This window comes from Rhinopithecus roxellana, chromosome 9, assembly GCF_007565055.1.
Source record: "Rhinopithecus roxellana isolate Shanxi Qingling chromosome 9, ASM756505v1, whole genome shotgun sequence".
NCBI lineage: Eukaryota > Metazoa > Chordata > Mammalia > Primates > Cercopithecidae > Rhinopithecus > Rhinopithecus roxellana.
In genome coordinates this window covers 127606242-127624611 of record NC_044557.1, presented here as the reverse complement: position 1 = coordinate 127624611, position 18370 = coordinate 127606242, and the positions used below count along the sequence as shown (strand labels likewise).

Below are 18370 nucleotides of genomic sequence, written 5' to 3'. Positions count from 1 at the left end.
TTGCAAACTTTAATTTTAAGAGCATGTGTTTCTGTATTTTGTATGCTGCCAGACATCCTTCTATTTCTGTAACTATTTGTTTGCTGGTTAATAGGATCAGGTGGATGCAAAACAAATAATGCTTTAGAATATTTTGTTTTTCTCCAATATACTTTTTCTAAGTTGTGGTATAATTTACATATAATAAAATGCGTGGATTTTACACTTCAGTGAATTTTGAAAAATGTATATGCCTGTGTAACAGCATCCCAGTCAAAACGGAGAATATTTCCATCACCCTAGAAAGTACCTTCATCTCCTTTCCAGTAAATCCTCCATCCCCTGCTCCTAGAGGCAACTACTGTTCAGATTTGTCACTGTAGAATAGTGTTCCTTATTCTAGAACTTCATTGGAATGGAATCATACAGTATTTACTCTTTTGTGTCTGGGTTTTGTGTTTTTTTTTTTTTTTTTTGCTGAACATAATATTTTTTAGATACATCAAGTCAATTTTTTGTTGTTGTCTAAGTATTCCTTTATATGAACATAATGGAATTTGTGGTTTTCAGTTGGTAGTGATTTTCATTTGGATTGTTTCCAGTATTTTTTTCTGATATAAATTAAGCTGCTATGAGTATTCTTGTACAAGTCATTTTGTGGACATATGTTTTTACATCTCTTTGGCAAAAACTTAAGAGTGGAATTGCTGGGTTCTAGGGTGGATGTGTGTTTAATACATTTTTTAAAACAGAGGAAATATAAATGTGTATATACAGATTTTTAAATGTTTGCTTATTAAATGGAGTATCTGAGCACCTACCAAAGATACATGCTTTTATCTACATTGTTTATATTTCCATGAATGATTTGTGATTTATTCTGATTTTTGTGTATTTGAAAGATAGCATCTGAAAAACCGAACCTCCACTTTAGACTTTAATATGTGCTATACCCATAAATACAGATTGTTTGACAACCAAAAATAATCAGAATCCCTTTCATTTTATTCTAGCCACGTTATTCCCCCATCTTAGCCGGTTTCTGTTGGAGTTTTAGGCGTATTCCTGAGATAAGCACCCAGAAATTTGATTCTCCAGCTGTCTCCCAGTTTATTTCCTAGCTATTATAGGGAAGCTGCCATGGGGTGCTCCTAACCAAGTTTTGGGCAGCAGTAACTGCCCACACAGGTTAGTTGTTCAGTGAGAGATTAAATTGAGTGTATACGAGGAATTTTGTAGTTTTGTAGTTAGAAGTCCAAGTTTAGTTTACATAAATGCCCCAAGGCCAACCTCATAAATCTACATTGAGGTGAACCATGAACTATTTTGATAGGATAGGGCTCACTAAGATTCAGAGGTAAATATTTAATATTTCTTTTAAGATCTTTTTATATTCCTTGTGTTAAAAGATCAGCCTTTATCCTGAGGCTTAACTACTCCCATGCCTTCCTTTCAAAGTTCTGAATAGTTTCTTTGTGGGTGATTTGACCCCATGAGGCATACCTAGTTTTGCAAGACTTTTGAACTTACAGTGTTGCTTACCTTGTTCCTCTCCTGCTCATTAAACATAATGTCTGCTATAAACTTTCGAAATATTCTTAATTAGGTACATTTATATGAAATTATCCTTAACCAAATATTTTATATTTTCTACTTTTAATATTTCTCTTACAGATTTTATGTGATTTATTATTACCTGAAAACTTAAAAGAAGGCCTGAAGGAATCTTCCTGGAGTTCATTACCATGTACTAAAAACAGACCTTTTGATTTTCCTTCAGTGATGGAAGAGTCTCAGTCTCCCAGTGAACCTAGCCCAAAGCAGGTACGGGGTGAGACGAGGTTATCATGAATTTAGCGTATCTATTTCTTTACAAGCTACGATCTTCACTTTCCTAGTTTCAAGTACTAGCACCTACTTAAGTACTTTTAACCTGGTTAGTTATCTTAGTAGAATTTTTTCTATAGCCTTTATTTTACACTAAAATCTTTTATGTAAAATATTTGCTAATGAATCACAATTTTAGGTCACGTGAATGTCAGGAAACTTTTAGGTATTTAAAAATATGTATAGAACATTGCATTTATGTTTCCTCAGGGTAGGAACAGCTGTGTTATAGCATAACTACTTTTAAACCTCATTATAACAAAAGTCAGCTTGATTTCTAGGGCTGTGTAAGTACAGTCATCCCCTGTATCTGTGGGAGATTGGTTCCAGGACCTCTCACAGAGACGAAAATCCAAGGATGCTGAAGTCCCTGATGTATTAATAAAATGGCACAGTATTTGCATATAACTTATGCACATCCTCCTGTATATTTAAATCATCTGTAGGTTACTTATAGTACCTAATACAATGTAAATGCTATGTAAATAGTTATTATACTGTATTGTCTAGGGAATAATGACAAGAAAAAAGTCTATATATGTTCAGGCTTTTTTTTAGAATATTTTCTATCCCGAGTTGGATGAACCCACGGATGCAGAGCCTATGGATACGGAGGGCCAACTGTGCTGGCAAAAATCATTTACTTGTCACAGTATTGGAATCAAGTTAGTGCTATTAAATGAACATTAAAATGAGCATTATAAGGCATTGAAATTTCATTTCAGTTTGATTCTTGGTGAGAGGAATAAAGGATAGTAAAGAAATACGGTTACCTTTGTTTATTGTATTTTTGTAGAGTGAAGAAATACCAGAGGTCACTTCAGAGCCCGTCAAAGGAAGCTTAAACCGTGCTCAGTCAGCACAGTCTATAAATTCAGCAGAAACGCCTGCCAGAGAGGACTGTTTAAAAAGAGTGTTCTCAGAACCTGTTCTGTCTGTTCAAGAAAAAGGTGTTCTGCTGAAAAGAAAGTTGTCTCTTTTAGAACAGGATATGATTGTAAATGAAGATGGAAGAAATAAGCTTAAAAAACAAGGAGGTAAACATTTTGCTCTACACTTATATAAAATAAATTTATTTAGTCAGAATAGTCTTTAAAGTTTTTCCTAAAGAAGAAAACCCCATGTGTTTGTTTTAATAGAAACTCCCAATGAAGTCTGTATGTTTTCCTTAGCTTATGGTGATATTCCAGAAGAATTAATCGATGTCTCAGATTTCGAGTGTTCTCTCTGCATGAGGTAAGCATATATCTTCTTTATAGAAGATGAATATTTTATGTTAGTATAAATAAAATACAGTGTAGATAAAGGTAATAATAGACAATGTAAAGTAACAGAATGCTGGAATAAAAATAAAAACACATGAATTTTAGTCCTGGGTTTACCTTTCATGCCTTGGGCAAATAACTGAATCTCTGAACCTCAGGTTTCCTAATTTAGAAAGTGGGGTCAAGCTTTGCATAGCCTACATCTTATTGTTGTGAGAATCACATGGCTTCAGTATAAAAGGAATCTGGGAAATTGTAAAGTACTAGGAAAGTTATAGATATTATTATTGAAACTTACCTATCTCCATGGTTTTAAATTTGGGTATGAATTCTAATTATGTATTTTAGGTATATGATCCTATCTTATTAATGTATATTAACCATAAAATCTTTTTAAAGTAACATAAGGATAAGGATTTCCATTATTCAGAATGCTATAATTCTAGAAGACTAAATGTTTTGAAATAACATTTCTCATTTACATGAATTGTGTAGGATCAAAAGATTCATATGGGGACAGAAGGCCTAGTGCTGGTCACACTAGGCTGGTAGCAGTTATATTCCTGAGCAAGTCTTAATTCTGAGCCTTGGTTTCTTCATTTGTGAAGTGAGGGGATTATACTGCACAGTTCCTAAAGTACCTCTAAATCTATTTCTAGCAAATTCAAAACTATCGTGTTTCAAAAAATAAGTAAAACTAGTTTTTCTGCAATGTTTGAATAATACTAAATGGTATTAAGCCTAACATTTCTTTAAGATTCAACTGCATTATTTATTAGATCGTCTTTTTATGAGTTTTAAATCATAAGGCTCTTATAAACCTATTAAGGAATCATTTTTAAGTTGATATTAAAATGGGAATCTAAAGGCTATACAAAAGCTAACTAATAATTTTTAATGATGTATTTTACATTATTTATTTTGCAGAGTCTTTGAAATCTGGTATGTATTTTACATTCACTGCACATATCAGCTTGTACTAGCCACATTTCAAGTGCTTAGTAGCCATAGTGTCCAGGGGCTGTTGCATTAGTCAGGACAGCTCTAGGCCCTTGGCAGGAACCTCTGTTGATGGAGAAGTTTTATAACATTCTGGAGGGTATGGTTACACTTATCATTGCCCCTTCCCTCCTCTCCTGCCTGCTGGGCCCTCCTTCTTCCTCCTTTAAATAGAGATTAGTGTTATGGTTCTATAGTAGTACAAGCTTTTCCAGTGGATAGTTTAATGTGAAAACTAACATGTATTTTGGTTGATTTCAGGTTGTTTTTTGAGCCAGTAACAACCCCTTGCGGACACTCATTCTGTAAGAATTGTCTTGAGCGTTGTTTAGATCATGCACCATATTGTCCTCTTTGCAAAGAAAGCTTAAAAGAGGTAAATATTTGTATATGTGTCTGTTTGTTGGTCTTAAGTTTGGCAGCATGGTTTAATTTCTGTTCAGCCATAGAAATAGTGATGATCATGTTCAGAATTACATTCTGTATGCTGAGGGACTAACAAGGATAATGTTTTATTACCCATATGCTAATGTTGGAGAAAAATGAGGTTGAAGAAGATGGGGGGAAAGAAGACAGATGCTGAAGACCAAACCCCTTGTACTTAATTTTTTTTTTTAAACAAAAGTGGGTATGGTTAGTTATCTGGTCAGGGATAAGTTCAATTTTGGTGATGACTATATTGGGGAAACCCTATTGCCATGCCTCCAACCCCCAATAATAAACCAGATTTGAGGACCATTTCAGCTTCCTTAACATCTAGAACAACTTCCTTTAATAAAATTTTCTGCATTGATGGAAATGTTCCATATCTTTGCTGTCTGATGTATTAGCCATTAGCCATGTTTACCTATTAAGCTTTTAAATGTGGTTCGTGCGACTGAGGAACTATATTTACATTTTATTAACTTAAATTTAAGTAGGCACATGTAACTAATGGCTACAACATTGGACAGTGCAGCTCTAGAAAAGTGGTAGACTGGAAAGAAGAGAGGGAGGTACAGCTTCCTATACCCCTTCTTGTAGAGTCAGTGATCAGTGCTAATAACCTGTGATAGGAAAGTAGCTAGATCTCAGTGGGTGTCCTCTCTAATTGATGAGAAGAGAGCACCCTCTTAATCATGCTCGAGTGACTGCAGAGCACCTACGGTCAGGCTACAGCCTGTGCTTCTGAGAGGCAGTTGCAGTTTGTAGCATTGATTGGGGAAAGTGATGCTGATGATTGACAGGATTACTTAAAGAAAAGTACCTTCCAAATATGAATTGAAAAATTCATGAAACCATTATGAATATACATACAGTGTTTCCTATATAGAAAACAACTCAGTACGGATGTCACAATAGCATGTCTGTTACTACATTTGAGATGTGTCTTACATATATATATATATCTATAAAACAAGCTGATATGTAAAACAAAAGCTATTTAGGATGTTTTCAAAGTCAGGAAACATCAGATAAATTTATTCTTAAAAGAGTTTGTTAGTTCCATTTTCAGCTAATATGCTCAATGTTTTTAGATGAAGTACTCTAAACATGTTATTTTTCCAGACTTTATTTAAATACTCCCCAGGATAACTATTGATGCTTGTTTTTCCAGATTAACTGTTAGGTTGGTGCAAAAGTAATTGCGGTTTTGGGCATCATATTAGATCCATTGCTTTGATTAGGGGCATTCCTTCTTTAAAAAATGCCTGGAGATTGCAAAATATATATTAAGCATATTTTTTGAAAGTATAACTAACATACTATTTAGCAGTATCCTGTTTCCAACTTTGAAGATACCCTACATAATATAATTTGTAAATTCAAAATACATATACTTTAAAAAATATTGGTATGCTGTTCAGTTTTACATTTTTCCTACTTGTCATTTTATTTTGCTCATTTTTCCATTTCCATCCACTTTAGATACATGATTTTTATAGCAGCATACTAGTCCAGTGATTTAACATTTCCTTGTTGTTGGATATATAAGGTTTCTTGTTCTCTTTTTCATATACCATGCTTTTGCCAACATCATTTAAAATCAATGATTGTATGCATCTTTGACCATTTCCTTAGGTTAAATTTTTGGGAAGTGCATTATGGGATCAAAAGCCATACATTTATAAAGCCTTTGAAACCAATTGTTGGATTGCCTCATCCCCTGAAATGTTACATTGATTCAGATTTTTATCAGTAACGTAAGGGAGGTTGTATTTCCCTAGATTTTGAAACATCTTCATTAAACTTAATAGAAAATGATAATGGAATTGCTTTTATAATGTCTACTTTGATTAATTTTATGATAAACACTTATTATCTGTGTATGTATTACCTGCTCAAGGCCACCTCTCCCCATGCTCCCCTGACCAGCAGCATCTATCACCTGAGAACTTGTTAGAAACATAGATTCTCGGATCCTGCCCCAGATGCTCAGAGACTCTGGTGTGGGACTCAGTAGTCTGTATTTTAACAAGCCCTGATTCATGCTCAACCTTGAAAACCACCACCAATTTCCCAACCTCTCGCATTTCCCCATCTATTTTTCACTGGATAATGACAAAACCCTTGCTTTTACTGACTGCAGATTCAAGGATGGCTTCATCTTGTGATTGTTTCCCAGGACGTTTTCCTCACTAATTTTATGAAATAAATATGTATTGGGCATTTTCTTTGTACAAAGTTATGTGCACACACCCTGACCATGTCCCTGGCCCTACCCTAAGCAATTTTTAGTTTTAACTACAGAGATGTAATGTATCTGTGTACATCTACTACATGCTACAATGCCTACTATGTGGTGAAAACAGTAAAATATGGGTTCTTGGGAGAGAAAAAAATAACTAAGGAAGAGTTTGTGAAAAAGGTAAAATTGGAGTCAGACCTTGAAGGATAGACATGTTTTTCATAGGCAGGAGTGAAAGAGATGACTTATAAGTTGGAATAGAAAATGACACAAAAATGCATGAGGATAGTACTTTTTCAGAATATTTAGGGGGCAGCGCAAATATACGACTTTATATAGAGCTGGGGTGGATGGGTCATATAGGAAAAGCAATATCTTGATAAGGTCTGAGTGATAGTGTCCCAAGAAACGCACCGTCCTTGGGTCACTCAAGGACAGAGTCAAGGTCCACTCCTCTACTCAGTAGTGGGTGATAGTGGAAGAAAAATCTGAAAGAAAAATTATCTAGAGACTGTGTCTGAAATTGGGAACAGAACAGATGTTTTGTTTTTCTTATATAAGGCAAATGTGTTACTTTATTTATTCCTTATGTCCTTTTTGTATCTCAGTTAAAATGACAGTTTAGTGCCCATGAGCTGTCAGATGGAAAAGGGCTTCTGTTATGGAAGACGGCAGGGCAGGGCCCTCTGCAGCTCATAGAGGAGCTGTGGTCACAGCAGGAAGCAGTTCTTCTGTACAGGGCTTGGTTCAGGTTGCAGCCAACTATCTTTAATGCTCTTGAGCAAAGCCTTAGACAGGTTTTTTTGCTTAGCATCATCCATTGTAATGTTCCCCTCACTAATTAATCCAGAATTGATGGTATAAATATGTAATAAAGGCTTTAATATATCAGTTAACTGTGTTGCCTGTTTTATACTGTAGGAAAACCACTGCTGGAATGTAAAATAATATTGTCTTTTAGTATCTAGCAGATAGGAGGTACTGTGTCACACAGCTGTTGGAAGAATTAATAGTGAAGTATCTGCCTGATGAACTGTCTGAGAGAAAAAAAATATATGATGAAGAAACTGCTGAACTCTCACAGTAAGTTTCTTCTCATAAAAAAAAAAATTATGAACTACTATCCTTTAATAGTAAGGGAAAACCTCACCGCAAGCTGGATCCTGTCTTTAGTTCATCTCAGTCTAGTCAAGAAGTACTGGTCAGTTTCTGTGGTCCTCAACAGACAGAATTTTATAAAAGTTCACTTGGTAACATCCGGATGTTTTACAGGGAGTTGTTGACTCAGCTCTGTGGGCTGAAGCAGTATTTTAGGCGGAGGAGGAATTTCCTACAGTGCCATCAGGCAGTGGAATGGGAAATAGAGAGGGGGCGCTGGTGACAGTGACATTGGTGGTGATGGCAGCTCTCATGTGTCATGGTACGGCGAGAGGAAGGTTGAGGGTCAGTAATCTAGATTAGCAGGGGATTTTCTGTCACATGGAGGCCCGGAAGGGGGCTTTCCAAACTTTGAGATCTGAGATCGAAATTGGAAGAGGGGTGTTCAGGGCCAAATCCTCAATTAATGAAGATACTGACTGGGAGCACAACTGAGTTGGTGTCGGGCGGGTGAAAATCTCAGAGGTAACTTTGGGATTTGGTAATTCAGACCACTCTGCAGAGAACACAGCAGCTGATGGAGCTGGGTAGGCAGGGCGAGGCATTGCTCATTGTCCCTTTCCTGTTTTTCTTTCCCATTTTTCTCCCTTTCTTTTCCCTAAATGTCTTTCCCTCTGACCAGTTACTTGGGTCTCTTTAAATTTTATTCACGGGTTTTAAATTTCTTTACTCTATTTCTTTTACTCTCTTTTAATTGAACACACTAAAAAGCAAAATTATAATTTGTGTGTGCTGTTTTATTTAACAACTTTTTGTTTCCAGTACTTTTCAGAATATAAATTGAACATTTTATATGTCACTTTCTAACAAAAGCTGTGCTTGTAGACTCTCCTTTTTCAACATGTGTCCATCAGATGTCTTCAGTGAGCCAGGGGCCTTCCATAGAAGAAAGATTGCCATTCTTTTCTTTATAGAAATAGGTATTGATTTGTCTTCTCACAGAATTGGTATTTTATTGTGTGATTTACAAAATACTCTGATGTGACAATTATGAACCTTTCTGATCAATGCTGAAGCATCTAGATTTAAGAAAGCTGCAGTTATACTTTTGAAAATTGAAACACAGTGACACAACCAGCCCGCCCACAGAGGAGTGGTAGACTCAAAGGACAGAGGAGGGAGTCACACACAGAGAGCTGCGCGTTGGAGAGAAGAGAAGCGTCAGGGTGTCCAGCTGCTTACTAATGGGGCTGTTTTTTAAAACACATATTTTAAACATGTTTCACCGTATGTTTATATAAGTAATTGATGGTCATTTTGAAAAAAACTCAAAAATACAAATGAGCATTTAAAAAAAAGCCGTAATCTACAACCCAAAGGGAATCAACTATTGGCATTTTGGCATACGTATTTGCAAACCTGAATGCAGTATGTATAAACAGGCTTTAAACAAAGGTGGGATCATGTTATTCATGATCTCTATCTAAAACCTGTTCCTCTCATTGATATAAGCATTTCTTCTAATTCAGTTCATACACATCATCTTTTAATGGAAACATAGTATTCTGTTTTACCTATGTACCATAATTGATCTTACTAGTCTCCTCTTTATGCTTCTGCATTTTGGTTACTACCCACATTGCTGCAGTGAACATTCATGTAGCACTTGTCCACTCATGTCTGAAAATAAGCTGGTTGGTTCCAAGAACATGAACATTTGCTGCCAACAACGTAAGGTTTCTGCTGTCTGTGGCCATGTTCTTCAGTGTGCCTGTGCTGCTTCAGGCTGCCCCCACGCTGCCAGTTTCCCTGTCTCAGACAGCACTGGGCACTGCCTTTATCCTTCTCTTTCTTTCCACCAATCTGGCAATGAAAAATGTCATATCATTTTAATTACTTGGAAAAAATGTTATCTCATCAGAATATGTTTTCTGATCTTGCGTTTGAAAATATTTTAATGCCTGAGAATTTTTAATTATTTGCTTTTTGTCTGTTGTGGGAGTTCACTTTTTCTTACTGTTATCTAAGAGTAACTATGAGTGTTTGCATAAAAGATATTTATTGTCATATGTTATAAACAGATTTTAATATAAAATATTACTTATAAATTGATTCATAAAGACACTTAGCTCTGTAAGATAATCTGGTGTCTTAAAATTCAATGTACTCTTATAAATAGGATCACAGCAGATTTTTAGTATTAATATTTCATCAGTGTGAGCTTAATGAACGGGCTGCTGATTTTTGTTCTTGCCAAGAATAAAAACCACCTTATTTAGAACTTATTCTTTTTTTGTTTTACATTAGTTCATTACTGTTATAAACCTCACGCATTTTTTGTATGTGTTTGGTAATATTTTTCTTGTATGAACTCAAATCATTAAACTGTTTTTCCCTCAGCTTGACCAAGAATGTTCCAATATTTGTTTGCACTATGGCCTACCCCACTGTGCCTTGCCCTCTCCATGTATTTGAGCCAAGATATAGATTGATGATTCGAAGAAGTATACAGACTGGAACCAAACAGTTTGGCATGTGTGTCAGTGATACACAAAATAGGTATGCTTTTTGTGAACTAAAATGTTTGTATTTATGTTAGACCTCTCAATATGGATGAGAACTTGCATGTTTATCTTTCAACTTTGTTACTAATCAAGGTTTTCTTTTAGTTTTGCAGATTATGGTTGTATGTTACAAATTAGAAACGTGCATTTCTTACCTGATGGAAGGTCTGTGGTTGATACAGTTGGAGGAAAGCGGTTTAGGGTTTTAAAAAGAGGAATGAAAGATGGATATTGCACTGCCGACATTGAATATCTGGAAGATGTTAAGGTATTTTAAAATGTGCTTTGCCAGCATACTTTAGTGTATCCTGTTCCAGGGATTGGTACAGGCATGCAGGCTATTTTCTAGGCGCATGAACCAGTTCTTCTTATCAGAGAGCCTTACCACTGTTGAGAATGCGCTCCAAGTTACCTTTTTCGTATCTTGCTCTGCAATTGTTGCACATTCTAAGAGAACTTGGAAGACTAGAATGTAGATTCTCTTTATTTCTACAGGCTTAACAACCAGCCCAGTGCCCTAGAATGTGTATATGTACACATGTGCATGTGTGTATACACATGATAGGTACTTTATAGTGGTTAAGTTGAACTTCCAGCCCATCTAAGTTTTGAAAGGTTTACATTTCTGCCTTGTTTTATTGAATGCATTAGTAGTTGAAGCTGATGGAATTAGTAGATTGAAACTTCATGTAAATGTAAACACATTAAGTCTTGTAAGAATTGTTTTATATACTAAGATTGTTCTTGTGCCTAAGATAACCTTAATGATAAAATAGAGTTGAATGCTGTGTGGAGACCCTGGGGCAGACATAGAAAGCACTGTCAGTGTACATGTTGGTGATATCTTACCAGGGTAGTGGTTTTGTGATGTCTTTCTAGAATAGGGTTAATGTGGCCCTTTTGATGTTTGCAATACCCAGTTTACCTACTACAGTTAGTTTAGGAACCAGAAAAATGATTTGTGATGCTATAAATACCAAATTGAAGGCAATTTCTTTTGGAAAGGCATTAAAAAACAGATCTTATCCCGTCACTTGTTCATTGATCTGTTTAGGCCCTTCATTTCAGTCAACATTTATTGGATATTGGCATTAGGTATTTTCACAAACATTAACTCATAGAATTTTCACAACTCTATGAAATAGTAGATGAGGAAAGTATAATTCAGAGGTGTTAATTAATTTGCCTAAGATCCTATAGATAATGTAACAAAAATGATTAAAGCAAACTCTCTGACTCAGGCTCTGAGCTTTATCATTATGCCATTTGGCTCTCTGCTGATAAACCTGATTAGTCTGACGTTGGCTGTCCTATCTTATTATAAAAATGCATTGGGGTACTTTGCCTTGTGCAGTTGGCCAAAAGTATTGTGTGAGTTGAAATTTTGAGTTGATTGGTATAATCTGTGCCAACTTTAAGCATACTTGATTAATGGAATCACTTGCTAAAGGTTCTCCTTTGTAGAGTTAATAACCCTATTTCAGTTTCATGTAAATTTATGTCTTCACATATTGGATTTGATGACAAAATCACTTGAGTATATGGCTAAATTACATGACTATGTGTATTAATACTGATAAACATGTAGGCAATGGAATCACATTCTAAAAGTATCACAGATTTGATATTTATAAACTTTTATAAATTTTTTTATAAATTTTTTTTAATAAATTTTTTTATAAATAATTATAAATTATTTATAAACTTGAGTCCTCTTTGTGGTCCTCGGAATGTCCAGTAATTTTTCCTCATCATAATGTCTTCATCTATATAATGATTTTCTTGTCCATTCTGGAAAACCTTCTCAGATTTGCTTTTTATAGCAAATTTTCCTCTTCTTACAATAATTCTGTTTTCTGTGACTTCTAATGAAATTTTAAGTTCTGTTAAAATTATCACAGTAAAGTACTTTGACTTTAAAAGCTTGCTTTTAAAATGGAGCTGGCCAAAAAGCAGGCAGAGACTTTAAAAGCATCTCTGCCTGCTTTTTGGCCAGCTCCGTTTGTCATCACAGACTCTTATAATTGTTATCATTCCTTGTTTACTAGAGCCTGTCATTTGTTTTCTTGAATTTTGTGAGGGTGCAAAGCAGATGCTTTAAAAAAAAAAAAAACAAAAAAGATTGAACAAGTCATAAGTTTTGTTTCTTGCTCCTGTCAGTGTATGTTAGCAACGGCCCGAATCTTGCGTAGTCATTTCAGGACCAAAATTCTTCAATTGTGTGGCTCCTCTACCTTTTTTAAAAAGTTTATTTTTATTGTGGTAAAATATACATAAAATTTACCATTTTAACCATCTTTAAGCGCACACTTCAGTGGCATTAAGTACATTCACATTGTTATGCAAAAAGCAGATGCTCTTTAAACTTTAGTTTTAATTTTCATTTCAAATCTTTCCAAAGTAAAAAGTATGCTTTTTAGTCTCTGGTGTGCTGTAGTCTTATTTTTATGTTTCAAAATGTTTTCGGAGTCCCTTTGTTGTTTTTATATGAGTCATCCTTGAAGTATGAAAGGCTGAGTCAGGCCTGGTATTTTTTCAGATGAGTTTGAGCATATGAGACAGAGCACAACCTGGCACGTAGCAAGTGGGATGTAAGTGTGCATTAAAGAAATCAATATAAGATGGATGAGTTAAACTTAGATATTCCCACCTGTGTTCTCTGAGACCACCCTTCTATCTCAGGCTGGAAGCCTGATGCAATTAATTTTACATTTGCAGTTTGGTGACCCAGTAGTCTAAAGAATACACTGAGGGGTTCCAGAGGTAGCCATAGCCTTGGGCCTTTCTTTTTTTTTTTTTTTTTTTTTTTGAGACAGAGTCTTGCTCAGTCTCCCAGTCTGGAGTGCAGTGGCACGATCTTGGCTCACTGCAAGCTCCGCCTCCCGGGTTCCCACCATTCTCCTGCCTCAGCCTCCCAAGTAGCTGGGACTACAGGCGCCCGCCGCCACGCCCGGCTAATTTTTTGCATTTTTAGTAGAGACGGGGTTTCGCCATGTTAGCCAGGATGGTCTCGATCTCCTGACCTCATGATCCGCCCGCCTTGGCCTCCCAAAGTGCTGGGATTACAGGCGTGAGCCACCACGCCCAGCCAGCCTTGGGCCTTTCCAGCAGAGGTTCATCATTGTGTGACTCTGACATACTGGCTTTATATGCTAACTTATTTGTTGTAGCTTTTTGTTTGTGTTTGTGTTTTGACCCAGTTCCCTAGTAAAAGATATAACTGTGCGTGGACTCCTCCTGTTAACTACTTTCTGTCATGTCATCTACACCCTAACCACTCATCTTTTCTTTTTTGTAGCAACTATCATCCACTTTTTTGTTCCACTGCTTTCAAAAGCCATTGATCCATAAAGACAAAAGGAATTCCAAATTAGTGTAGACCTTTGAACCAAAACGCACTCTCAGTCTTACTCCTCCCACTTGGGGGCTCTTAGTAGGGTTCTGCAATGTTGCACTGCTAAGTCAGCAAGGTTAGGCACAGGTCAGGCCTTGCTGTCTTTCTTTAGTCTGGTCAGCCCCATGTGAGACAGAAATATGTAGTCTAGCATAGGAATAATACTCTCTGGGAGGTCAGCACTGGAACAGATACTGCCCTGTTCTTCTGATGCCTGTTTCCATTTGTGTCGGTTGGCATATGGATGGGGGATTAGATACAGAAGTCTTACTGACTATTGTATTTCTAGGTTGAGGATGAAGATGAGATTAAGAATCTCAGAGAGCTTCATGATTTGGTTTACTCTCAAGCCTGCAGCTGGTTTCAGAATTTAAGAGACAGATTTCGAAGCCAAATTCTTCAGCACTTTGGATCAATGCCCGAGAGGGAGGAAAACCTTCAGGTATGGTGGCTTTTCTCTTCTTCCAAAAGTCACTTTTTTGTAAACCCAAATTTGCAAACTTCTACATTTGTTTTTTCACTGTCCTTTCTGCACTACCTTTTCTTTGACTACCCCCTTCCCCACACCAGCCCCACCTGGTCTTTAGAATCATGAGTGTTCTAGAGCAGTGGTATCCACTACATTCTGTACAGGTCGAGGCTGGAAATAGGTGTCAGCTGAGATGCCTGTAGCAGAGAGTGCCAGAGAGGGAGCAAGGCCTTAGGATTTTTAGGAGGGGTAAGGAATTAAAAATGGGATGTTACTATCTAGAAACTGTGACTGTGAGACAACTAACCATGCCTTCAAGCCCATTGCCTGTTGCTGTTATTCCTTGACAACAGCGAGACTTAACCATTTTCTATACATTTAAAACATCTTTTCTCACCTTTCTTTGTATCTCCCAACATTTGACCCCACCACTTCATTTTTGTCTCTTCATGTTTAATACCTCACTCCTCATGAAACTTATTCTTTTAGTCTTGCTGGTACTTAGGGTTTACACTTAAGCTTAGTCTAATAAATGTGTATCTGGCACTTTCTGTGCAAGCAAAACTGCAGGAGGCATAAAAGAAGGGTCTGGCTCCTGGAAAATCTGATCATAGACTCACTAAAGCACTTCGTTTTAGGCATAAGCATTTTGAATTGAATTAAACGTTTCTGATCAGAAGGTGATAGACTTTACAAAGGAATGGCTGTCAGTAAATATGTGAAGATGGAGAGATAAGAGGCCTCATTGTAATGCACATCGCCTCATTCCCGGTTTCAAGGGTTGGTCTACGTCTGTCTGAATCCCAAGTGAATCCTTCACCTCAACTTGAAACACCAACATTAGGCCATCTCCAAATTTAGTATTCATTCTGTTTAGCATATTATCAGTTGCCATCTATTTGTTTCAACTGATTACTTGAATCTGATTAAACATTATAGAAATAGGCTTTGATAAGAACAATATTGAATAACAAATTTTAAATAACAAAACAGGTTATAGAAAAATTCAACGTAACTTTCCCATCACCTTCACCACCCTTGCCTTTGATTACCCTGTCCTCTATCACTGCTTTCTGATAGCGATGTGTGAGTTAGGATTCGGGCAGCAAAGCAAAAGCAACCACTCTTCATCTTCCCGGAATGAAGGGTTTAATGCAGGATGTAGACTTGATATAGTGGTTGGGAGAGCTGTGGAGTGAAGGTCAGGGTGTCACCTGCAGAAGTCAGGGAATCTGCCAGCAGAGATCCCGCATCAGAAACGGCCAACAGGGTGCTTCGGAAGAACTAGCGGGGAAGTGGCTATAATTCTTAGGAATCGTGGCGAGTGCCCACCACTATCTCAGTCTACAGCAGTGGAGGAAGGGGTTTCCAGGAGCCCTCTGGAAAGTTCCTCCCCATACTTTGCAACAATCTTCAGAGGATAATGACTTCTCTTCCAGCTTCCACACCCCACAAGAGTGCCTTTCATCGGCCAACTCTAACCTGGAACCCTATGGCAGAGGGGATTCTGGGAGACAGGTTCTGACGTCTCTGGAATGCAGCTGAGGAGGTAGCGATGCCTAGCTGACAGCAGACAATACACAGATAGAGAAACCAAATCTGATTCTAGAGGGGCCTACTGAGATCAGCACTGATGCCAAAGCTCCTTTTGTCATTCTGAAGCTTTATATTTTAAGTCTGATAAAATAGCAATTCAAGGTTCACTGAAGGTGGCTTACAAATCCTTTTATGGAAATTTCTAGTTTTTTCAATAGCTAATATAGCCCTTACAACATCAATGGGACCTTTTTACTGGAGATATGTTTCTTTTTTGAACAAAAATGGAAGCTGGGGCCTTTTTCTTCTATCTTTCCAAGGGTTCCATCATACTTTGAGGAAATTTTAAATCTCAATTAACATTTCTTAATGCTTTAAATATATAGCCCAAGAAAGTGGCTGTCAGCTAGGGGCATGTTGCCCCCACAGGATATTTGGCATTATCTGGAGACATTTTTGGCTGTCACAGCTGGGTGGGAAGGTGCTACTGGCATGTGGTGGATAGAGATCAGAGATGCTGCTGAATGTACTCTAGTGCATAGGACAGCCACACACAACAAAGAATTATCTGGCTGAAAGTGTCGGTACCCTGGGGTCGAGAAGCCTTGCTTTCAGGCAGTACTGAATAGGAGGAAGGAGAGCGTGTTGACTATGGCGAGTCAGGTCTAGATCTGAATCTCGGCTCTGCCACATATGAGTCGAGAGATCTTGGACAATTTGCATACATTGCTGAGCTTCAATTTCCCCCATTTTATACTGTGCATAATTGTTAAGGACACTGGAGATAGCACCTGGTGCACAGTAAAAGTGTTCAATAAATAGTAGTTTTTTGGTGGTTTGCTACTGTTGTTATTACATAAATCCTTGTTTTATTAATGCTATGAACTGCCCATTGTTTTTAGGCAACCCCTAATGGACCCGCATGGTGTTGGTGGCTTCTTGCAGTTCTCCCTGTAGATCCACGGTACCAGCTGTCGGTTTTGTCAATGAAGTCTTTGAAAGAACGGTTGACAAAGATACAGCATATACTGACCTATTTTTCTAGAGACCAATCTAAGTAACTGCTTGGATCTCCCTTTAAAGTTACCCTAATCTGGTTGCATCGATGGCCAGATTGTCCGCTGCCTTTGCACATCTAGTGCTGGTTTCAGAAATGTAATGAAACTTTTCTTTTTCCTTCAACCTCCTGAATCATGTGGTTCTGCAAATGAATACCTTCGACTAGGATTTAGACCACTAAGAACTTGCACAGAAAAACACGCACTGAATGTGTGTTAAACCTCTACATTGTGAAGTTGCACTATGTACCATACTCTAAAATGAAATAAGAACTCTGTCTGTGAGAGAGAGAGTGTGTGTGTGTGCGTGCGTGCGTGCTTGTGGGGGTTGGGTAGTGTGTGTGCATTTTCTCTGGCTTTAAAATTTTAAAACAAACAAAAAAGCCATAGAGAGCAGAACTTGCTGAGGGTCATTTGTTGCCCAAGTTTACAAGAGTAGCGATACAAGTTTTTGGAAATTGAATTTGCCTCAGATATATCTGTCCTAATGCTTATATTTGCACAAGTATGTAAAATACCGTGTTGAGGATCATTCTTTGTTGGAAATACTGCTCTTGCTGAACTGTCTTGACCATTGACTATGACACAGTTTCTTATTTATGTAAATACTTGCATCACAGTGGCCGACAGGCATTGGATGCAGAACCTAGAGCCAGTTTTCAGGAACTATTGTAAACCTGACATGGTACTGTGCATCTATTCATAAAACACTCAAAACTGTGAAAATATAGTTTACATTTAATTGTACATAAAGGTAAATGGAGAACTCAATTCAGTACCAGTTAGTTTGTACATTTTAGGGGGCTTTTCACATTAACTGCCCATTTATGTAATTTATAGTTTGACATGATGTGTTTAAAAAAAAATGCATAGTATAAACCCATTAAGGATCTGGGAGAAGAGAAGAAGTTTAATATAGAACTAAGCTTTTAAAGTTTGTTTTTGTTTTTAATTCTGGTCTCGGTGCAAATGTTAGTTCTGCCTTACTCATGTCACAGTTAGACGGCCGCGCTGCGACATGGCTATGTTCATGCCGCCCTAGAGACTTTTGTAATTATTTGTTGCAAATTTGTGACTGTCTTTATTAACTTTCTTTAATGTAAGTAATTTGTAAACATTTCTTAAACTTTTTGCTTTTGCTTATTTAATTTTGAATAAAAGCTAAATTCCTAATACTTTTTCTTAAATTGTAGGTCAGTGTTATTTTAAAAAGTCAGTAGAAGAACCAAACTGCATATGTTAAAGAACAGATGAGTTTTGCTTATGGTTTGGTGGCATTAGATATATGCTGTGGTTTCCAAAAACTTTGGTCATTTTTAATTTTTGAGGAAAAAAGCAATTTATTGAGGATTTAGGTCCTAGAACCATCCCTAAAGCACTATTTTTCAACCTTTTAAAAATCCATGTCCCTTTAGGGTAAGGCTAAAATTTTTACTTTTATGCCTCACCATTT

General features: G+C 36.9%; 1 protein-coding gene across 4 annotated transcripts in view; it reads left to right on the top strand.

Moving 5' to 3' along the window:
* LONRF1 (LON peptidase N-terminal domain and ring finger 1) overlaps nucleotides 1–18092 on the top strand; it is a 33842-nt gene extending 15750 nt beyond the window's left edge. Inside the window, exons 4-13 of one of the 4 annotated variants that reach the window (XM_030937966.1) lie at nucleotides 1654–1803; nucleotides 2663–2903; nucleotides 3039–3102; nucleotides 4059–4073; nucleotides 4392–4506; nucleotides 7760–7881; nucleotides 10297–10455; nucleotides 10566–10728; nucleotides 14144–14296; nucleotides 16762–18092. In XM_030937966.1, the coding sequence (XP_030793826.1) occupies nucleotides 1654–1803; nucleotides 2663–2903; nucleotides 3039–3102; nucleotides 4059–4073; nucleotides 4392–4506; nucleotides 7760–7881; nucleotides 10297–10455; nucleotides 10566–10728; nucleotides 14144–14296; nucleotides 16762–16920 (1341 nt within the window). In that variant the 3' untranslated portion in view covers nucleotides 16921–18092. Of the gene's footprint in view, nucleotides 1–1653; nucleotides 1804–2662; nucleotides 2904–3005; nucleotides 3103–4058; nucleotides 4074–4391; nucleotides 4507–7759; nucleotides 7882–10296; nucleotides 10456–10565; nucleotides 10729–14143; nucleotides 14297–16761 lie in introns of all 4 variants that reach the window. The other 3 variants (XM_030937964.1, XM_010380104.2, XM_030937965.1) reach the window with 3 other exon arrangements.
* The last annotated feature ends 278 nt before the right edge of the window (nucleotides 18093–18370 follow it).